Below are 19,663 nucleotides of genomic sequence, written 5' to 3' on the forward strand. Positions count from 1 at the left end.
TCCCAGCAATGACATCAGAGATAGCCACGATGATTTGGCATGCTGATATGTTTTTCTCATCATTATAAAATCCTTTTGATTCACACAGGCAGTATATGTCTGAGATCAGTAGCAGTATGTAAACAATGAATAGTTAAGATAGTGTGTTTTAAGTATTTTTTGGACAGCAGATAGTTGCCTATCATGGTTAGACTATTCAGGGACTTGTCAACTGAATGGGAAGAGTGGCAGTTGCTGCTGCCCGGGTGGAAGGTCACATGCAAGTTAAAATTTGCAGAAATGTGGAGAAATGCAACATACAGAGTAGGCTGTCTTTTCTAATGTAAGATTCTAGTCAGTGCCATTTTCAAAAGAAGGTCACCAATTATAATTCCATAGTGTTGGCACTAAGAAGACACCTGGTCACAAGATATACATTACGACTGGGTTGGGAGAGGGTGAACAAAGGGTAGCTTGACTCAATTGCCAGGATTCAGTACCTGACCTCCCAGTAGCCCTGGAACCTTGGAGCAGTTACTTAGGCCCTCGGTGGAAACTGCCTCATCTCCAAAAGTAAATGGTCATCCAGAAAACCCAGGGAGATGGTGAGGACAGAAAGAGTCAGTGCTGAAGTCATCCAGGGAAGCATAGCATCTGTTCCTCAGTTGGCTTATTCACATAGTTCCTGTTGAAGCTTCAAAACCAGCATGGGACCCTGCTGGAATTCAAGAGAGAATTCCAAAGGGCATCTGTGTCCTAGAGCATAATGCAGCCTTTCTAGATGGCAGGCCTGGAAATCAGCTCCAGCACCAACCTCTGGGTATCCTGTCTGTGACTTAATAACTGCTGTGAAAGGAAACTGAAGCTAATGTTATGCTCTCTTGTTTCTGCCTGTCTGTAACCTCTTGGTCTTTGTCTTAGTTTAAACCATTATTGATGTGTGTATAAGGGGAGAGTCTGTTTTTCTTTACCCAGTCTATGGTATCTTATTTGATAATTGGTCTTCCAGTGTCAGTTCTTATCCTTTGATGTCTGTCCTTAATGCTGCCACCACTTATTTTTCTAGCAGGGGTTGAAAACCTTTTTTCTTCCAAGAGATATTTGTGTATTTATAATATCATACAAGTATCACACAAAAATTTCAATTTGAAAATAAACATCGGGGTAGCTGTTGCCCCATAACAAGTAGAACTGCTAACTTCAATGTTGCTATCCCACATGGGTGCCAGGTGCTTGGGGCCACAGGCAGGTCAGTGGAAAGTGTGGACTTGGAGCCAAAAGTGACATATTGATAACTGGTATAACCCACTTTTTGATCCCTGGGTGTCCCTGTGTTCCAACTTAACAAAATCCATCTAGGGCTGAAACTGGAATTTTTCATCTTCTCTCAATATCTGTAGGGATTTGTTTCCATGATCCCATGCAGATACCAACATTTGAGTAAATGCACATGTCATTTATGATGGTATTTGTATGTAACCATGAGGACCTTCTTGTGTACTCATTGCTAGGATTTGGAATCAAGTGGCTGAGAGTGCTGGTCACTGGAATAGGGAAGCTCCCTTTGCATGGAAGAATCCTGTTAGATTCAGGCAGACATGGTGTGGTACACGTAGCCTGGTGGTAACTGGAAGGACTTCTGCACTATGATTCAGTTCTTGGGGTCAACATTTGACATGCATTTTTCTGCTTGGTAAGAACACATTGTTCCCAGAGCCTGCATTATGTAGCCCTGCATGAGCTTAATAGTAATCTGTCATGTATCTCATGGAGCTTTACATAATATTGATGACTTACTAGATGCTTAGTAAATCTTAACTTAGATTCATCACTTAGAAGGATGGAGATCGAAGGGCTGATGCCTCTCCCTAAGTGTGTGATCTCAGCACTGATCATTACTGATCTTTTTTCCTACCTGTTTGATGAGTATTTCTATCTTTGTCATTGCTTTTATTTCTTTCTTGGTATTGGTGATCAACTAATGCAACTGAGAGGTATTGTAATTCTAGCAGTTACTCTTTTTAGCTATTTGAAGTGTATGAATAATTGGGGGATGGGTAAAATCAGGGATGGAGCCAGGTCCCCCAGATAATGGAGCACTGTTGATAGTGAGGTCACAGAGATGAGACTTGCCATACTGTGGGCCTCTGATTCTCAAAGAGTAAGGACTTCCACTCGCTACTGAGGATCTGGCTAGAACTGTTGGGGTGGATAAGGAAGTTAGACTCATGTCTCTAACAACCGTTTTAACAGTATATTTTTGAGGTTTATAAGCAACATGTATTTTTTATCTCAACAGTTCTTCTGAAAAATTAAAGATCAAGATACCAGTTGGGGACAGATTTGGTACCTGGTACAAGTCTACTTCTTAAGTCAATCATAGCTGTCTTTTCCCTGTATCCTCACATGGAAAAAGGTCAGGGGAGCTTTCTGGGGTTCCCTTGTGAGGGCAACAATCCAGTTCACAAGGACTGTGCGCCATTCACTTGCAGAGATGCCCAGGAACTTGAGGGAGGCATAGGTGGGTTACCTGTGATCATCCTATGGTTCGTCATGCATGCAAGTGGTGTCTCCTAATCATTTCAGTATTTTAAAGAGATTTGAGACTACCATGGTGTCATACTTATGAGCTACAAAACAATCTTAATTGTTATAAAATACTTGGTGTCAGAGACCCTAGGTGGATTGCTGAAAACAAGTGGTGTTCACAGTGCCACCCATACCTAACTGTTACATGGGTTTTTGTTTTGTTTTGTTTTTCAGGTTTTTCTAAAGAGTGACCGAGTGGCTAGAATGGTTCAGAGTGGGGGATGTTCTGCCAATGACTTCCGAGAGGTGTTTAAGAAAAACATAGAAAAACGTGTGCGGAGTTTGCCAGAAATAGACGGCCTGAGTAAAGAGACAGTGCTGAGCTCCTGGATAGCCAAATATGATGCCATTTACAGGGGTGAGGAGGACTTGTGCAAACAACCCAACAGAATGGCCCTGAGTGCTGTGTCTGAACTGATTCTAAGCAAGGAACAACTCTATGAAATGTTTCAGCAGATTCTGGGCGTTAAAAAACTGGAACACCAGCTCCTTTATAATGCATGCCAGGTAAGTGGTCCAGTGGTCACCATCCCCCTGGCTGACTCACAGAATAAACATCAGTTATTTAATGCATAGGAGGATGTATTTTACTTTCCTTAATCATGTTGCTTGAAAAGTTGAATGAAATTGAATTTTAATAAAACTGATGCTTGAAGAGAAGGGAAGAATATCATTACTTTCCATCTGATCAGTTATTGTTCCTTTGTGCTATCTTTGAGGGCATTGGGTTTGTGCCTATTGGGTATACAAATGGGGTGGAGCATATCCTGAATCTAAAAATAAACGTTTTTTTACATGAAGAAGCATGGCAGTTGATAATAATCATTTACTCCTCAGTGCAAAATAATTTTTCATAAAATTGTGATGCTCATCTTTTGAGTTCCACCGAAACACTCGAAATTTCACTTTTTTCCTTTAACTCAGCTGGATAGAAATGAATTGAGAATGATCATTAAACTCTGTAATAGAGATTCAAGAGGTGACAGAATTCATAATTTACTTTCTCTTCAGTTCTTTTTCCAGTCATGCATGTGAAAAATTGTTTATGACATCATGTTTTTTGCATCTTTCCTAAGTGATCCTGTGATTTGTCTAATAATGTGTACTTTCTGTAATTGCCTTTTGTTTGCCTGTTTTGGAGGTACACATTATGTAAGTGTGCCTCCCTATGTAATTTAAATAAAGATAATCCTAGCATTTTAAAATTGATCCATTCATAAAAGTTACGCTTCACTAATGTACATTCATTTAAAAATATTTTTGTAAATATATTTCTTTCATATTTCATCTGTAGCAGTTACTTTGGATTACTAATTTGTGAATCATTTCATTTGAATAAATTAAGTTAATTAATCATGTAGCAATATGGGATCTTAATCCTGTTAACATTTTATGCCCGCACAAATTGTTTTAACTGTCGTTGTTTAATTGTCATTAAACCAAATGGTAGCTTGATAATAGCTGGGAAAAAGACTGTAGGAGCCCAATCTTCTATTTTAAAATATAAATACAACTGTTATTGTGTATTTGTAATGGAATAAAAACTCACTTGTACAGATAAATATTTATGAACATAATTTAGAAGTAAATTCAGAAAGAGTCATGCAGTAGTTACTTATTCAGAATATATTCAAGTAAAAATCCCTGCTAAGTATAGGTGTTAGGGAAGTCAGGCTGAACAGAATAAAGTACTTGTTCTCCAAGTTGTACCAAAGAATAATAAAAGCAAATCTGTCTGCATTGCTACAACTTTGCCTGTTGAAGTCCTACTCATAAATAAGCAAACAAATTTGGTCTTTTAGCAGACTTTTGTTCTAGAGGTAGAAGTGTTAGGGTATTGGATGTTTCTGTCTTTGTTCTGGGTTTTCACTGCCCCACACTGATTAGGGGCCTTCTCTGAAAGCATCACTTCCAGCCTATTTTGTGAAGTATCATATTCTGTCTCTCTTTCTGTGTGTGTGTGTGTGTTTCTCTCATCTCTTTACTTGAGTGGATGAAGCAGGAGAGTAGAGTGGATGGAACTCTTCTTGTCGTGGCTGGGCTGAGTTTACAGGGCTTCCTCCAGCATAGTCTTCCCCCGTTGGTCCTGGCTGGCTGTGTTTATAGGGCTTCCTTCTGGCATAGTCTTTCCCTGTTTGTTAGGGAGAAGGATCCAGACAGATGTAACAGGCACTGCTCTTCCCCTCTTGCTGCCATGCCCAGGTGTTAATTGTTCTTGACTTCCTAAGAACTTTGTAGGGTTTCTGGAAAGGAAGTTCATTAAAGTGTGGGTGTCTCATGATTGGGACCACAGAAATTTCTCATTGTCATAAGTTTCTACCAGTTATGGTATGCAGCGACATTTGCTCTAAATGCTATCCATATCTGGATTTACCTAACTTTCTAGATTCTGGATTTTTAGTTGCCTTGAATTATCAGCTCACTGATAATAAAAGTCATTAGTTTGTCCCTCTTGTTACTACAAGAATAGCAATGATGGTTTCTGAGCCCTTTGCACATTGGAATTCAGTTTGGAATTCATTCAAACTTGATATTTGAAAAAAAATATTCGTGTTCATGTGTAATAAAAAGTGGCAAAATATACATATGAAGGAAGACTTTTTAAATTAATGATTTTACCTAAATTATGAAAATAGTTAGTAGATGAATCTCTGTACCTTTTTCCTGAGTGACATCTCCATCTCATTTTGTTTTCTCCCAACAGAGGTTAAAAAAGTAGGGATAAGTATAGAAATCACAAAAAAATAGCCTTCCCTTTCGAAACTTAGACTAGTTGGGAGCAGGGCTGGCCATTGGGAGCTGGCACTGGGTATGTGCCCTGTATGTCAGGCAGGACTTGGAGTATCTCGCCTTCCAAACATTTGTTCTTGCTGCTCTGTCCCTGGGTTTTGCCAGCAGTCTCCCCCGGAATCATCTGCAAGCTGCCTTGCTTGTTTCATTGTCAGAAGCTCAGTCTCCAGAGCTGTTCTGTCAGGATGCACAGAACAACAGCCAGGTGGTTTCTGGGACTTGCAGAAGGATAGGACGTGAATAAGAAGGGAGCTGAGCCAAAGCTGCCGCTTGATGCCTTCAGGAGTATCTTTTGGTCTTGTCACTTGTCCTGGAGCTGTAGGATTAACATCTGGAAAGGGAAAGCAGGACACTTTATTCTGGGGGGGGGGGAGCTATTGCTATATTACTTCTGGTTAGAACCAATAACTTATTAATTATCAAAACAAACAGTAAGAAAGTGCTAAAACAGAACACATTCCATAATTAAGATAGAAAATCAGAGAACTGAGAGAAAATGCGGTAGTAACCTGCAATCTTTGAAGCAACAAATAATGTGTGTATATGCATATATACATGTGTATATGTATGTAATGGTTTAGTTATTTGACTATCAGCATTAGCTGCCATACTTTGGAGTCCTTGGTTTGTATTTGGTAGAAGTGATTAATTCTAGCTATTTAGAGTTAAGTTTCAAACTAATGGGAGGGCATCCATTCCATTAAATGTTTTAAACTGTCTTTTCCTACTTGAAAAATGGATACAATATCATGTATCATCTCTGCTTATAATCTTATAATCTTTGGTGCAATGTAAATCCTATGTAAACAGATGTCATGCTCAGTTTTTCACTGGTCAGTGGCAAGGGTAAAGCGTTATATATGAATACTCAGATACAAGGTCTTTTTTTAATCTGCAATTTGTAGAATGAATGAATGCAGAACCTATATGGAGGGCATACCACATACATGAGCTGAGGCTAAGAAGAGTGGGATATGAAATACAGTGGTAGGTTTGCTGCCCTGTGTAGTTTGAGGGTTTAGATGCTGTCAGGGTTGGTACACTAGATCATACCTACTGAAAATGGCCTCAGTAGTATTTTCACTAGTGTTTATGTGGACAACCTGCTTTTCACTTTTCAGAATATCAGCTTGTCTTTCCACTCTTGTCATTTAAGTCTAAAATACACTAATGAATGTGAAATTTCATCATCAGTAGATACTCAGAATGTTATTTAACTTCACCCAAGGCCAACTTCTCATTGATGCCATTTTTGAGCTTTTTGAGTCATGATCATCCACCTTCCCTTTTAAATTTCCTTCTGAACCCAATCACCAAGTCCCACTGCATCCTTCCAAATGTTGTGTGCTCTGCTGCTCCTTTCTTACTGCCACAATCACTGCCATAGCCAAAGAATCCCCTCCTTTACACACGGAGCATGGCAATCACTGCCAGCCTGTTTTCTGCTTCCAATTCTATATGAACTTGCTACCAGACTACTGTTATAAAGCATGTTCTGATCTCCTCATGGCTCCACTTTGGACAGGGAGAAATGGCCCGTCTTTGCAGCTCAGCAGTCTGAGTTATGACATGCAGTCTATAAATGTTTCTCATGTAATTTTGCTCTTTATGGCTCATATTCTGGGGAAGTTGAATTAACATCTTTTCATATTTCATGCTCTGAATATCCTTGGAATCAATTTTACTTAATGGTATGCTCTTCCCTTGAAATTTCTGTCTCTCCATTCTTCAAGACCAAAGAGAAATTCTGCTACCTCCATAGAGCCTTTCTGACCTCTGCCTCCACTTTTTAAATTTTGACCAAAAATCGGAGAATTTAGAAACCCCTGTCTAACCAATAAGCATATCTTCTGTGCTTTAAGAATATTTTCTACATATGTCTTTAACAGCAGCTAGCTGGATGAGTATATAATGAATCTTTGTACCAATGATACATTTATACTTCATGTCCTTACTGACAGGAGTACTCATCTATAGTGTGTGACTGGGAGAATGAAAGAGTATAAGGTGGCTAGGTTGAACTTTGGAGTCAAGTTGCAGAATTGAAAAATTGATCCTACTCCTTATTAACTGTGGGAGAATTGTATAAACCAACCCAAATGTTTCACTACTGATAATGGGACAATCATAAAAGGCTTACTGTGGGGTTATTCTGACATGCAAGTGAGATAATATTTATGACCGTTTAGACCAGTTCATGATATTACTAAGTTTTGTTCTAAGTTACCCCCTACTGGTCATGTTGAAGCTAGTATTCTTCTCTGCTCTGGAAAGTCATACTATCTGTGTTTTGATGTAGTAGTAAATTCTCAGCTCTGGCATTGTTTCATTATAAATATCAGCACAGATGTATCTATCTGATTCAGGTAAGCATAATTAGTAAATAATTTCTTGAGAATATAAGCCCATTGCTTCTGCCCAGATAAAATGCTAATTCCAAGTTAAATACTAGTGAAAATTGTTTGAGGTACAAAAGTTTGCCAAGTTATAACTGCCACTTCAGATATGCACATACACAAATGTGCACATACCTAGAGAATATATAAACACGCTCACTATGGTACAGATGGCCTGTGGCTTTTCTGCTTGAGGTTAAATTTCTTATACTCTTGTCTTTGAACATTTTGATCTATTATTAATATAGTTTAGTTCAGTTTGCACAGACTGATTTTATATCTAATTAACTCATTCATCTTTTCCAAGTCTTAAGTATTCAAAGAAAAGTGTGGTTTGGGAAATGAATATTTAAGGCTGTAAGAGCTGTGTTATAAGAATCCATGGAAAAAACGGCTATTCATGAGTCGGATTTTTTATGCATAATTTAGAGGATAGATATAAGGGAACTGTTTAAAAGCTTTGTATTTTGTAGACAGAATGTACCTGATTGTCTCATCTGTAACATCATCCAGGAAATGTGTTACTCTTCAGTTTGGGGACAACTTCATTTCCTAATATTCTTTGAGCCATCCCAATTCCAGCTACTAAGAGCAATATCGTTTCGCTGTTGAGTTCCCATGATAGTGTTCTTATATTCTGTTTTACTTACAATTTTAATGCAGAGTGTGACGTGGAGACTGCAGCTCATGTAGCTACTGATGAGCCTGTAGCAGAGCCTGCTGTGTAGTGGATGTACAAGAGTTAATACAGTGGGAAATGCTTTCTCAAGTAGACGCTGAGAGCTTTTCTTGGTGTTCCTCCATGACAACCTAGGTCCCTGTGAATGTAAGGCTGATGAAGAACACCGTTTTGCTTTGGGTATTTTTGTTTGTTTGTTGTTCTGTTGTTTAAGTTCCAAAAGCCGCATAGCCTCTCGTGGAGTGAAAGAATAAAGGCTTCCTTCCATGTAGAAGAATCTTGAGCAAGCAGTGAATTTCAATTTCAAGCAGTTCTCCCAGGAAGAAAAAAAAAAAAAACCTGAACAGATTCTCATATTCCTAAAGGTTAAAGTTAAAAATTCCTTGGTTTAGAGAATTTTAAATGTACAAACCATAACCTGTGAAATAATGGGCGAGAGAAAAATAGAAATAAATTTTCTATTCTAAATATTTGCTAAGCTCGCAAAATATTTTGATAATTGACAAAATGTTCTGTGTAATACAAGCTAGTTAGAGGCTTTGTGGGGATTAAGGCTGCCTTTAAGAATTTAGTATTGTTACGGCTCAGTGTCCCAAGTAGTGTGCACGAGAAAGGGCATCTGTGGGGGAAGTATCCACTCTCCTATGAAATACTGAAATCAGGGATTAAAATAAAATGAGAATAAAACAAAGTTTTCCTGATAGAGTAAAGATTTGCCTCACTCCTGCTAAACACCCCAAAACCACATATCCCTATCTTATTTGTCAAATCCAACACAAAGACCCATTGTCAGCAACATTTTACAGCCTAGTGGCCCATTAGAAATTCTGGATTTTTTTTCTTTTTCCTGTGTTCTTCCTTCCATTGTTTTTCTTAGAACAATTCCAGTTATTTAAGTTCTCTGAAGTTTACAGTAAAGAAAGAGGGTCATTTTCACTACTATATAGTGTTTTTAAGATTTATTCTTTTTTTTATTCGTTTTTTTGGTGGAGTAGGGGGAAGGCAGATTTACAGAAAGGAGAGAAAGATCTTCCATCCACTGGGTCACTCCCCAAGTGGCTGCAGTGGCAAATAGTAACCTGTTTCAATCATGTATGGAAGTTGATGCCAAAGCAGGATAGATGACTGTCTCAACGTCAGTACCCTTGATGCATAGTGTTTTCGATCATTCTATAATTTTGTAAGATATTATCGTAAGGGGAAACTGGCAAGAGTGTGCCTTGCAGGAGCTGCAATCATTTCAGTATGAACATGTCTGCTTTTAAGAAAATGCTTATTAAAATTATATATTTGATTGAGTTATAAGTGAAGATAGTACTTACCGTGCTTCTTACGTGTTTTTCAGACAAATGCAGTTATGGCATTGATACTTTTAAAAGTAACTAAGGGCCCTGCATGATAGCCTAGTGGCTAAAGAGTCCTCACCTTGCACGCACTGGGAGCCCATATGGGCAAGTTTCATTTCTAATCCTGGCAGCCCTGCTTCCCATCCAGGTCCCCGCGTGTGGCCTGATGTGGGAGACGCAGTGAAGTTCTGGGCTGTTGGCTGTTGCCTGGCCCAGTCCTGCTGTTGCATACATTTATAGAGTGAGAAGAAAGAAGTGCTCTTTCTTCCCTCGTCACTTTCTTTCAAATAGAGGAAAATAAATAAAATGGATTTTAAAAAATTAACTTCATTTTGTCATTTGGAAATATGTATTTTTACATTTGTATTTGAAAGTGAAAGAGGCAGAGAGAGGCAGAAAGAGGACGGGAAAGATTCTTCCCTGATTCACTCCCCAGACACCTGCAAAACCTAGGCAGAGAAAGCTGGGAACTGCTGCTTCAGTCTCCATATGTCTTCAGCAGCTGGGCTGGGCCGACAGCAGCGCCAAGACCCAGGAGCTGCATCCGGACCTCCCGTGTGAGCAGCAGGGATTGATTCTTGACTAGCTACCTGTGGCCCCTTTGGGGGTACATTTGCAGAAAATCAGAGTAAGAAGTCAGTACTAGGGATATAACTCAAGTATTACAGTCTGGGGGAGGGGCGAGTTAACTAGTATCTTAACTGCTAGACCACATGCTCACTTTGGAAATATATTTTCAGCAAAGTAACTGTAAGCCTTTCTTTTGTTGTTTTTTACTTTTTTGCTAGAGAGGAAAAATACTCAAACAATAGCAGGATTTCTTGCGTCCATGTGGACTGTTGTCTATGCTGACTGACCTCCTTGCTGGGGCTTGTGAAGGGCAGCCATGGATGCACGTCTCTCTCCAGCCTGCCTTCTCCAGGGTCCCCTCCAAGAGTATCCTGTGTGTCTAGACTTGCGGAGTCCTGTAACTGGGCTCTCTTCCCCTTTCACTGATTCTTCCTGTGAATCGCCATATTGCCATGCGCTTAGTTTGCTTTGGTGCTATCTGATGTTCAGGGCTTTGTGAGTATATTTTTGAAGCTGCTTTTTTTTTTTTTCCCCCTGCAGGTAACATGTCCTTTTCAGCAAAGGAGCAAATCAACTTTGAATGTTTGATTACAAGTTCTCCTGAACATTTAATATTATGTTTTTCAATTTTTTTTTAATTTGAAAGGCAGATACAGAGACACATAAGCTGTTGAACTCTAGAGATTTACTCACATTTACTTTGGAAAAAAATCACAATGAAAAATTATCCAGGAAAATTAATTGAATACTTATGCGATTGTATAATTTTCAGTCTTTTAATAGGTAACAGAGAATTCATCAAACATTTTTGTGTAATTTAATCTTTCTGCTTGTTACTGTCATTAAGTGATCACATATGTGCAATTTGTTTTGTTTTTAAGCTGGATAATGCAGATGAGCAAGCGGCCCAGATCAGAAGGGAGCTTGATGGCCGGCTGCAGGTGGCAGAGAAGATGGCAAAGGTAAATTCTTGCCTGGGATGTACTCTGCCACATTTCTTCACTTAGATTCTGGAGAGCTGGAGGAATTACATCGAAGTCAAAAAGGGCAGCATAATTTTTCATCATTTTCTCTGCTACATGTGTGCCTCTAATCTCAAATATCTGAAAGCGCATTGTCTAAATGGAACATATTATCCACTTTAGCTAATTATCCTTAATATGAGAAATGTTTAAGTCCGGTGCTTTTTGCAGGTTTTTTAAAACAATGTCTGAATTTCTTTAGCAGCCATCTCGAAGAGTATGAATATTATACCAAGCAATATATAACCTGGAAAATGCTACAAAAACATATATATTTCAAAATATCTACCACAATGCTTAGCTGAGTTATTTGAATTATTAAATAAGTGAAAATTTGAATTCAAGCAGCTAAGAAAGACTCTGACAGTGTATTAATATTGTGGTTATTTTATGTGTACAATCATTGTTGCTACTATGAAAAGATACATATTTCAAACCAAAGCTATGGGTTTCTTTTTTGTACTTTAGGTTTTTAGATAGAATGAAGTTTAATGGTCTAAATCAGTTTATTTCAGTGATGAAAAGTTTAATTTCCAATAAAATTATGGTTGTGGTGCTTTTGATTGCTTTAAGTGTAAGATTTTTCTCTGCCTTCTGCTGAAAAAAACTTAGTGTCTTTGAGTAACATAATAATATGTAATTAAATATCCTCTATTTTTCTCTTTCTCCCTTTCTGTCACATGAAAAGTAGTCAAGTGCACAAGTCTTTGGTTTGCAGCTTGACGTGTGTGTGTATGAATATATCCATCCCGTGTAACCACATCTCTCATCAACATGATGAGCTTTTCTAGCACTCAAGAAACTGCATCACATGCAGTTAATTTCAAGTTTTTGTGCTTCTGCAAAGAAAATATTATTTATAAATATGTGTTTATCTAAATGCGTATTGCATTAAAATATATAATAGCTAGAAATATTGAAGGAGAAAAGGAGGGAAGTTGGGCGATCAGGATAGCCATGGATTCTGAAAACCAAACCTTAGGTAGCTGAGAAAAAATCTGCAGGTGAATGGAGATACAGGATGCCTTAGATGCAGAAATGAATGGCTACATTCTCACCAGGGACAGTAAGTGGAGGGACACCAGCCCTTATTTTCCTCTGGAGAGCAAGAGGTGATGCAATGAATCATCCTAGACTCAAATGTGCAATTCCTAAACTAGTGATCATGCAGTTTAAAACGATTGGAAGCATTTTAGAGAAAAATGCTTGACTCACTCATTTCAAACTTGCCTTTTCCTGAAGATCTGAAACTGAGAGAATCCAGGGAGATGTGCCAGGCAGCATTGGGCAGGATATTGAACTTGTGTTCAACATTTGTAATTTCCCACTTATATTTACATTGCACCTGAAACTGCACATGTTGTCAAAAGTCAGGCTTAACTCTTGCAAAAGCCCTGGATGAATGTGCTATGCTTTTGAATGAAGTTGAAGAGGTTTGTTTTGTTTTGTTTTGTTTTGTTTTGTTTTGCAGAGTTACAGAACAGAATAGGTAGCTTTGGATGTATGTGCGAGTTCATGTACACGCTTGAGAAAGCTCTTAGGTGAGTTGTAAGGAAGAGTCAATAATGAATGCATGAAGACTCCTTTTTCCGGAAACTCCCAAAGTTTCCTGAAAACGGTTGTTGAAGTAGAAAGAGTGTGCAGAAAGAATTCCAGGTTATGGATTGTAAGGAAAAAACCCTCCAGAAATGAGATATATTTGGTACAAATTTTGATGTAACAGCAGGTTTAATTGCTTCCATTTCAGTTTCCTCAGACTGAAACAATGTTAATAGAAAACTTGTATGGCTAATTACAATGTACTTGCTTTAATGCAATATATCCTTACAAGTCATCTTATGAACCTACAAGGGAAGACCATTAATTTTTCAAATAAGGACATTGGGTTTTAGGCAGTATGACTGACTATCCCAAGCTTGTATCATGCATAAGTAGCTGAGAGCCTGAGCTCACTGCTTTGTACCTGCTATCTCTTCAGTCGGATAGAGCAGTGTGGTTTATTAACAGTTTGTACCTGACCATCCAAACACCTTCACAAAACAGCAGGATCTAACACCTATAAAACCATGGGAATCTTGGCGTTAAGGCATGAAAGGAAGTGATTTCAGTATTTTAGTGAAGACCTAATCAAGGACTAGGGACAGAATATATGGATAAAGCTGGAAAGTATTGGAGTCAAGGCATGTTGTTTAATAAATTTGAACCTCGTTTTCAGTATACTTAAATTCATTGGTTATCATTTGTTGAACATCTACTGTTTACCCAAATGCTATCCAAAGTATTTGGGATACATCAGGCAAGTGTGGCTGCCTTGGAGATAAGAAAAGATGAATCTATTTCTGCCATGCCCAGGTGGAGAGGCACTTTATTTGGCAGAGTTCCTCCAGAAAGCAATAAACATGAATTACAGAAAGAATTAAGCAATCTGAGAGAATGGGATCAACAATAATGGAGGTGGGATAATAGGATAATAGCTTTTCAGTCAAGTGGCCAAAATGCTGAAATCACCCTTAGAGAGGGTTTTGTTTATGTACCTCATTGAAAATTATCAGGAAGTCCTTGCCTTTAAAGTTATTTCAAATTTGACAGGTGTTGCCATTCTTTCCCTCCCAGCCTAATTTCGTTCTTATTGCCTCTCACCTGTAAAGTTATTCTGTCTTCTCAGCTGCTCCCTGGCTCCTGTTGCCCTTCATCAGCACGGCAGCTCGTGATTCCCTGCATAAGGGCTTATGGTGGCTACCTAGTGTGTCAGGTTTTCATTGCAGTAGCGAAAAATACCCAGGAGGAACTTCTTCAGAAGGAAAGGCTTCATTTCATGTTCCAGCTTGGGAGATTTACAGTCTAAGACCAGGCAATCCTTTCTACCTGGAATCTGATAAAGGAGCATCCTATTGCCAGCCACATGGCACCACAAAACAGTGAGCACACCCAAATGCTCTCTGTGTGCTCTCTGCTGATAGAGCCAGTGACTAATGCCACCCCAGCCCATTAGTCATAGTCAACCACTTCCAAAGGTCCCATCTTCACGTGCTGCCCTAATTCGATTTCCGTTAATATAAATCCACTGTTACCCTAAGATTGGGGGTTTAAATGTATGACATTTAGGAGCCAAATCTTATTCAGTTTCATGAAGGAATTGATGAAAGTGAAATTAAAATTCCTATATTGTAATACAGTTTTTGTTCATACTAATCACCCACCTTTGGTCAATATGTTGCAACTGTTAAGACCTCGTGGTTCTTTCTGCCACCCCAGAGTCTGCCCTGACCGTTGCCCTTCATACATGTGTGTCTGCTGGCATTCACCTAGCTTGTTCCCTGCATCCATTAGCTTCTCTAGACCCGTAGGAGCATCAGGAGAGCAGATACAAGGAAACAAGTATCATACATATATAGATGTTACATGTATAAACACATACAATGTAGAAGTACATGCATGATATTTCCACAGTACTCATTTTCCAATGAATGTTTTGAAGATCTTTTCAGGTTTTTCTTTTTTTTTAACCAGAAAAAGACCTTTTAAAGTTATTTTCTGTGATGTTTTGGAGGACCTGTGTGTGCCTGTGTGCCTCTGTGTGTGTGTGTGTGTGTACACAAGAAGAAGAGATACTAACAGATTGACATCAAAGAATTGCCTCTTGAGGTCGTTAAAGCTGGCAAAATCAAAATCCCAGAGCATTCTGATAGCCTAGAAATTTGGGTATATTTAATATTGCAAGGTGGAGTCTGAAATATACAGGACAGGCCAGCAGAAGAGAAATTCATCCAGAGTTTTCATGTTATTTTGAAGCAACATTTCTGCTTCATTAGGAAACTTCAATCTGTGCTCTTAAGGCTTCCAACTGATTGAATGAGGCCCATCCACACATTGAATTACAATCTGTTGTACTTAGAGTCTACTGACTGTAAATCACATCTGAAAAGTATCATTATAGAAACATTTAGGATGTTTTTAAAGCACAGTTGGGTGCCATAGTCTAGCCAATTTGACGAATAAAATTGCCATGCTCTGTTAGATACTTATATGCTCAAAGGTCACATCCTTGTGTAAACTTTTCCTGTCCCACTTATTTACAGGTGAACCTCACTGCCCATCCATCCTCTTCCTAAATTACGTTGAGTGGCTGTTAACAACCTGTACTGTAGGAAGTGACCATGTTATTGATTGCGAACAAAGGCTGCCTGACAGCAGGGGTGCTTATGGTTCCTTCTCAAGGACCAGGATCAGACTGTGCAGCACTCAGCTTGTATGCTTTGCATGCTGGACCATTCACCCGCTAATGGGTCATCAGAAAGCCAAGGCTATATGCAGATTTCCTGAATTATTTGTATGATTCTTCCCCCAGCACCACCTTACTCCCAAACAAGGGCATGTTTGTATCACAAAAGGAAGAGGTTACCAATTTGGTGAAAACAACTGAATTTAATTTGTAGCAAAAGTATAACAATGTAATAGTTTAGCTGTGATTGAGAACAGTTTACAGTCCAAGGCAGTTCATTAGATGCTTTGTTCCTGGGACTAGAACCTAAATTTAACGTAGGGTGACATTTATGTGAAATGCTAGGATAATAAGTGTTTTGAATTTTGAATTTTTTTTAATGTACATAATCAGGTGGCTTGGAATTAGGACCTAAATACAAACATTAAATTCATTGATGTTTCATATAAAACCTTGTAACCGTGAGATGTTGAATGTGACCTATCACACAAAATTCGGCATGGGATTTTATTTGTGGAGTTACATCACCATGTAAAAAAAAAATGGGAGTTGAAGAGCTTTAGCTTTAAGATATTTGAATTAGGGATGCTCAATCTGTATTGGCAAGGAAATAAAGCAGAGCTCTGCTTTATTAGCTATTTATGTGAACTCAGATCTGATTCAGTAAGTGGGTAAAAGCACTTAAGAAAAACTAGAAGAAAAAAGAGAATGGAAGGAAGAGGGAGCATGGCCAGTATTGTTATGTTCTTAAAATTATGTATAAAATACATGAAATGTATTGTCTTTATAGAAATGAATGTATTCATAAAAAGATGTGACAATGTTTTATCACTGGGAAATTCTTTATGAAACAAACTGTGTGTATATTTGTGTGTGTGTGTGTGGATGGTATGTTAGGGCGTTAGTGAATTACGCTCTGCAGATGTTAAAACTAGAGCATTTAATCTGTTGCTTATAGCAGCACCTCACAGCTAAACAACAAGAAAATAACCCTGTGTCTGGTTCAGTTCTGATCAAAGAGATCAAATCTAATATGTATATTTATCTGAGGTGCAATTATTGTTGCAATTTACAAGTGAGAAACAGCACATACAGGCTGGAGGAAGCTGTTGAAATATTATCAATAAGTTTCAAAGCTTTAAAAGAGTTTTGAGCTTCTCCAGAGAAAAATGAATTCTACTCTGGCTGAGTCCCTGCAAAGTTTGAATACACTGATGAAAAAAAAAATAAAGTCAATTTTGGAGAGGCCTGCCCGTCTGCCGTTTACAGATGATAGTGAATGAAATGCTTTTAGCCAAAGTTAAATACAAATAGATTTTTTCCCATGCTTTTAAAGTTAAATTTTCTGTGAAGTAACACTATGGAAATTTGAAAGAAAATGTGTACACCTTAGAACTTCCAAATGTGTGAGCATTTACCTTTCATTTGCCTTTTGCTTTACTAAAATATTATTTTAATGCATCAAAATTATGACCTTCATACAAAATAAATGGACACACAATAAATGTTCTATTCAATGCATAATTCATGACCTAGCTAGTGTGAACGGAAAGTCAGTCTGAAGAGCATTTGAGAAGCAAGATGTTTGGAGGCCTTGTTACGATTAGTTTTGTGGATTAAATGCAAATATGGTTAATTTCTAACACAGATTAATAGTGTAGCTTTTTAACGATCTTACCAGAAGAAATGTTCAAAGGAACAAGAAGCTTCACTCAGTGATAAATAGTAAGTTGATTAACTACACTGGTCCTGAACTTTGTCTGGTGGGCTTTGTCTCAGGTGACTTTGAAAAGACCTGCTTCCTCACTTTTTTTTTTTTTTTTGTCTTATGTCTGACCTTTGGATGCTTTATCTCCCAACTGGTAAAGGTAACCTCCAAATATAAAGATGTTTTTGTGCTTATTTTGTCTTTCATTCTCTTCTGCCTTTGTTGCAAAACCATTCATAATGTTGCAAACTGTTTTAGAATGCTGCTTGGAATTATCAAGGAGTACTAGCAGGGATACCTAAAAATCTAATTTGAGAAAGTTAGTTATTAATATAGATATTTAAGCTTGTGAAAATAATATACTGCTTTCCTATTGGTCCTGTGAGCATAGGTGGAGGTTGTATTTGGTGGAGGGTGGGGAAATGGACAGGGAGCCTGCGTTCCTGGGATGGGTATGTGAGGTGATGCCAGGTGTTTCTTTCCGTTTCATGAACCATCTGGGGCAGGGCGTCCAAGATGGTGTGCCAGTTGACAAGAGCACCCTGGGACCCACTCAGTCGTGCTAGAGACACAGATTTCTAAGGTTAGATTTCAAATGCTCCAGGGAGACAGCAGTGAAGGCGGTGATTTTCTGGGACATTAGGCAGCCGTTTGAAAAGTTGGCTGCTTCAGGCCGACACCAGGTGTGTTGCGGTAAAGCTGTGTCCTCTCAGCCTTTACGTGACAAGGGCTGACTGCCAGGAGGGCAAAGACTGAAGAGTCCAGAGTTTAGGGCAAAACTTGCTCTCGATTTATTGTTTGGAGTTATAAATTGATAGAGTCTGCTCTGAAGAAATTCGGAACTAGCTGTCAAAATACCAATATTTGTAACATCCTTTACCTTGAGGAACAGAAACAGAAGTCTGCAAGGTAAAAGGATTGTAGGCAAAGCTCATGAACGGCAGCAGGTGGATGTCATTCTACACAATGTTATTCTTATGCCTAACAGTTTTAAATCAGTCTTTTGTGTAAATGTGAATCTTCCTAAACCCGTAGTGGAAAAAAAAATCAGTTATGCCCATAAGGGACCTTGGTAAATTGGTGCGGTGTGAAAATCAACTGATTTTTAAAACCTGGCCATATTACTGTTCAAAAATAGATTTGCATTTGAATACTTATGTATAAAAAGTATGCTCTTCCACAGAGCACACACATCTGTGGCAAGAAAGAGTTGCTGAAATGTTTGTTTACTAACTGTCAAAGCAGTACATTTTTACGTTTTCTTATAGACTGGTTGCCCAACTATTTAATAGTAGCTAATTTAGATTTTGCTTGGGCATTAAAATATTTAGTACATGTTTCAGGTTTGTTTCTCTTGAAGGAAATTTTAACAAAAATGAATTTAATGTGAAAACATATAAATGTTATTGATATTGTACTAAAATGATCCATAAGGAGTCATATAGGTACATTCAGAATTGCCAAAGTCTGAGACTTCTAAAACCTAGAAACTATAATAGCAAAGATACGTTGAATATCATCATTTGTAATAGTGCAGTAGATGCATCGCAAAATCTTTTCATGTTGAAATTGAAATGCAACCAGTGTAACATCATTATTCTAAACATTATTTTCAAGGAAAGAAAATTCCCCAAATTTATATCAAAAGAAATGGAGGCTATGTACATAGAAGAGTTGCGATCTTCCGTGAATTTGCTGATGGCCAATTTGGAGAGTCTTCCAGTTTCAAAAGGTGGTCCTGAATTTAAATTACAAAAACTGAAACGTTCGCAGAATTCAGCGTTTTTGGACATAGGAGACGAGAATGAGATCCAGCTATCAAAGTCCGACGTGGTGCTTTCCTTCACCTTAGAGGTGAGTGGTTTGATCTGGCTTTGCTTCTGACAGCATCAGGGCAGGCTGTGTAACAAGTTTGGTTGACCTTTGTGGCAATGTTTGGAATTTACAGTAGAATCCCTGGATACATATATGTCATTAAATTGCTCTTCATCTACTTACCAATAAGATTGTATATAGGAATAAATGTAAATTGCCCTTTCAGGCAACGAACAGTAGCAGATGAACACATTTGAAGATGTGAGTTTTCTTCATGCCAGCTAGGCCTAGTACGATTTCATTGATAAGATAGGCATCAAGGCATATGAGTATCAAAACAGGATTGAAGCCTATAATGGCATATTCTAAAATTTGGAAACCCTCTCATGCTTCTGATTAGGCATGTTTCTAATCTATTTTACCTTTGGGATTATATTTCCATAATCAGATAAACCAATTTTAATGTATAAAATCAGATACTGTAGAGGATGAACACTGGAGAATTCTTTCCATGACTTTCAGTTTCCTTGGAGGCACAGTAAATATT

General features: G+C 38.2%; 1 protein-coding gene across 17 annotated transcripts in view; it reads left to right on the top strand.

Moving 5' to 3' along the window:
* The window catches only part of CADPS2 (calcium dependent secretion activator 2), a 357,764-nt gene that overhangs the window by 134,587 nt on the left and 203,514 nt on the right, over nt 1–19,663 (top strand). For all 17 annotated transcript variants that reach the window (XM_041002127.1, XM_041002128.1, XM_041002133.1 and 14 more), the window contains exons 3-5: nt 2,743–3,075; nt 11,231–11,311; nt 18,919–19,155. In XM_041002127.1, the coding sequence (XP_040858061.1) occupies nt 2,743–3,075; nt 11,231–11,311; nt 18,919–19,155 (651 nt within the window). The remainder of the gene's footprint in view (nt 1–2,742; nt 3,076–11,230; nt 11,312–18,918; nt 19,156–19,663) is intronic.

This window comes from Ochotona curzoniae, unplaced genomic scaffold (assembly GCF_017591425.1).
Source record: "Ochotona curzoniae isolate NIBS_2020 unplaced genomic scaffold, NIBS_Ocur_1.0 scaffold_2476, whole genome shotgun sequence".
Taxonomy (NCBI): domain Eukaryota; kingdom Metazoa; phylum Chordata; class Mammalia; order Lagomorpha; family Ochotonidae; genus Ochotona; species Ochotona curzoniae.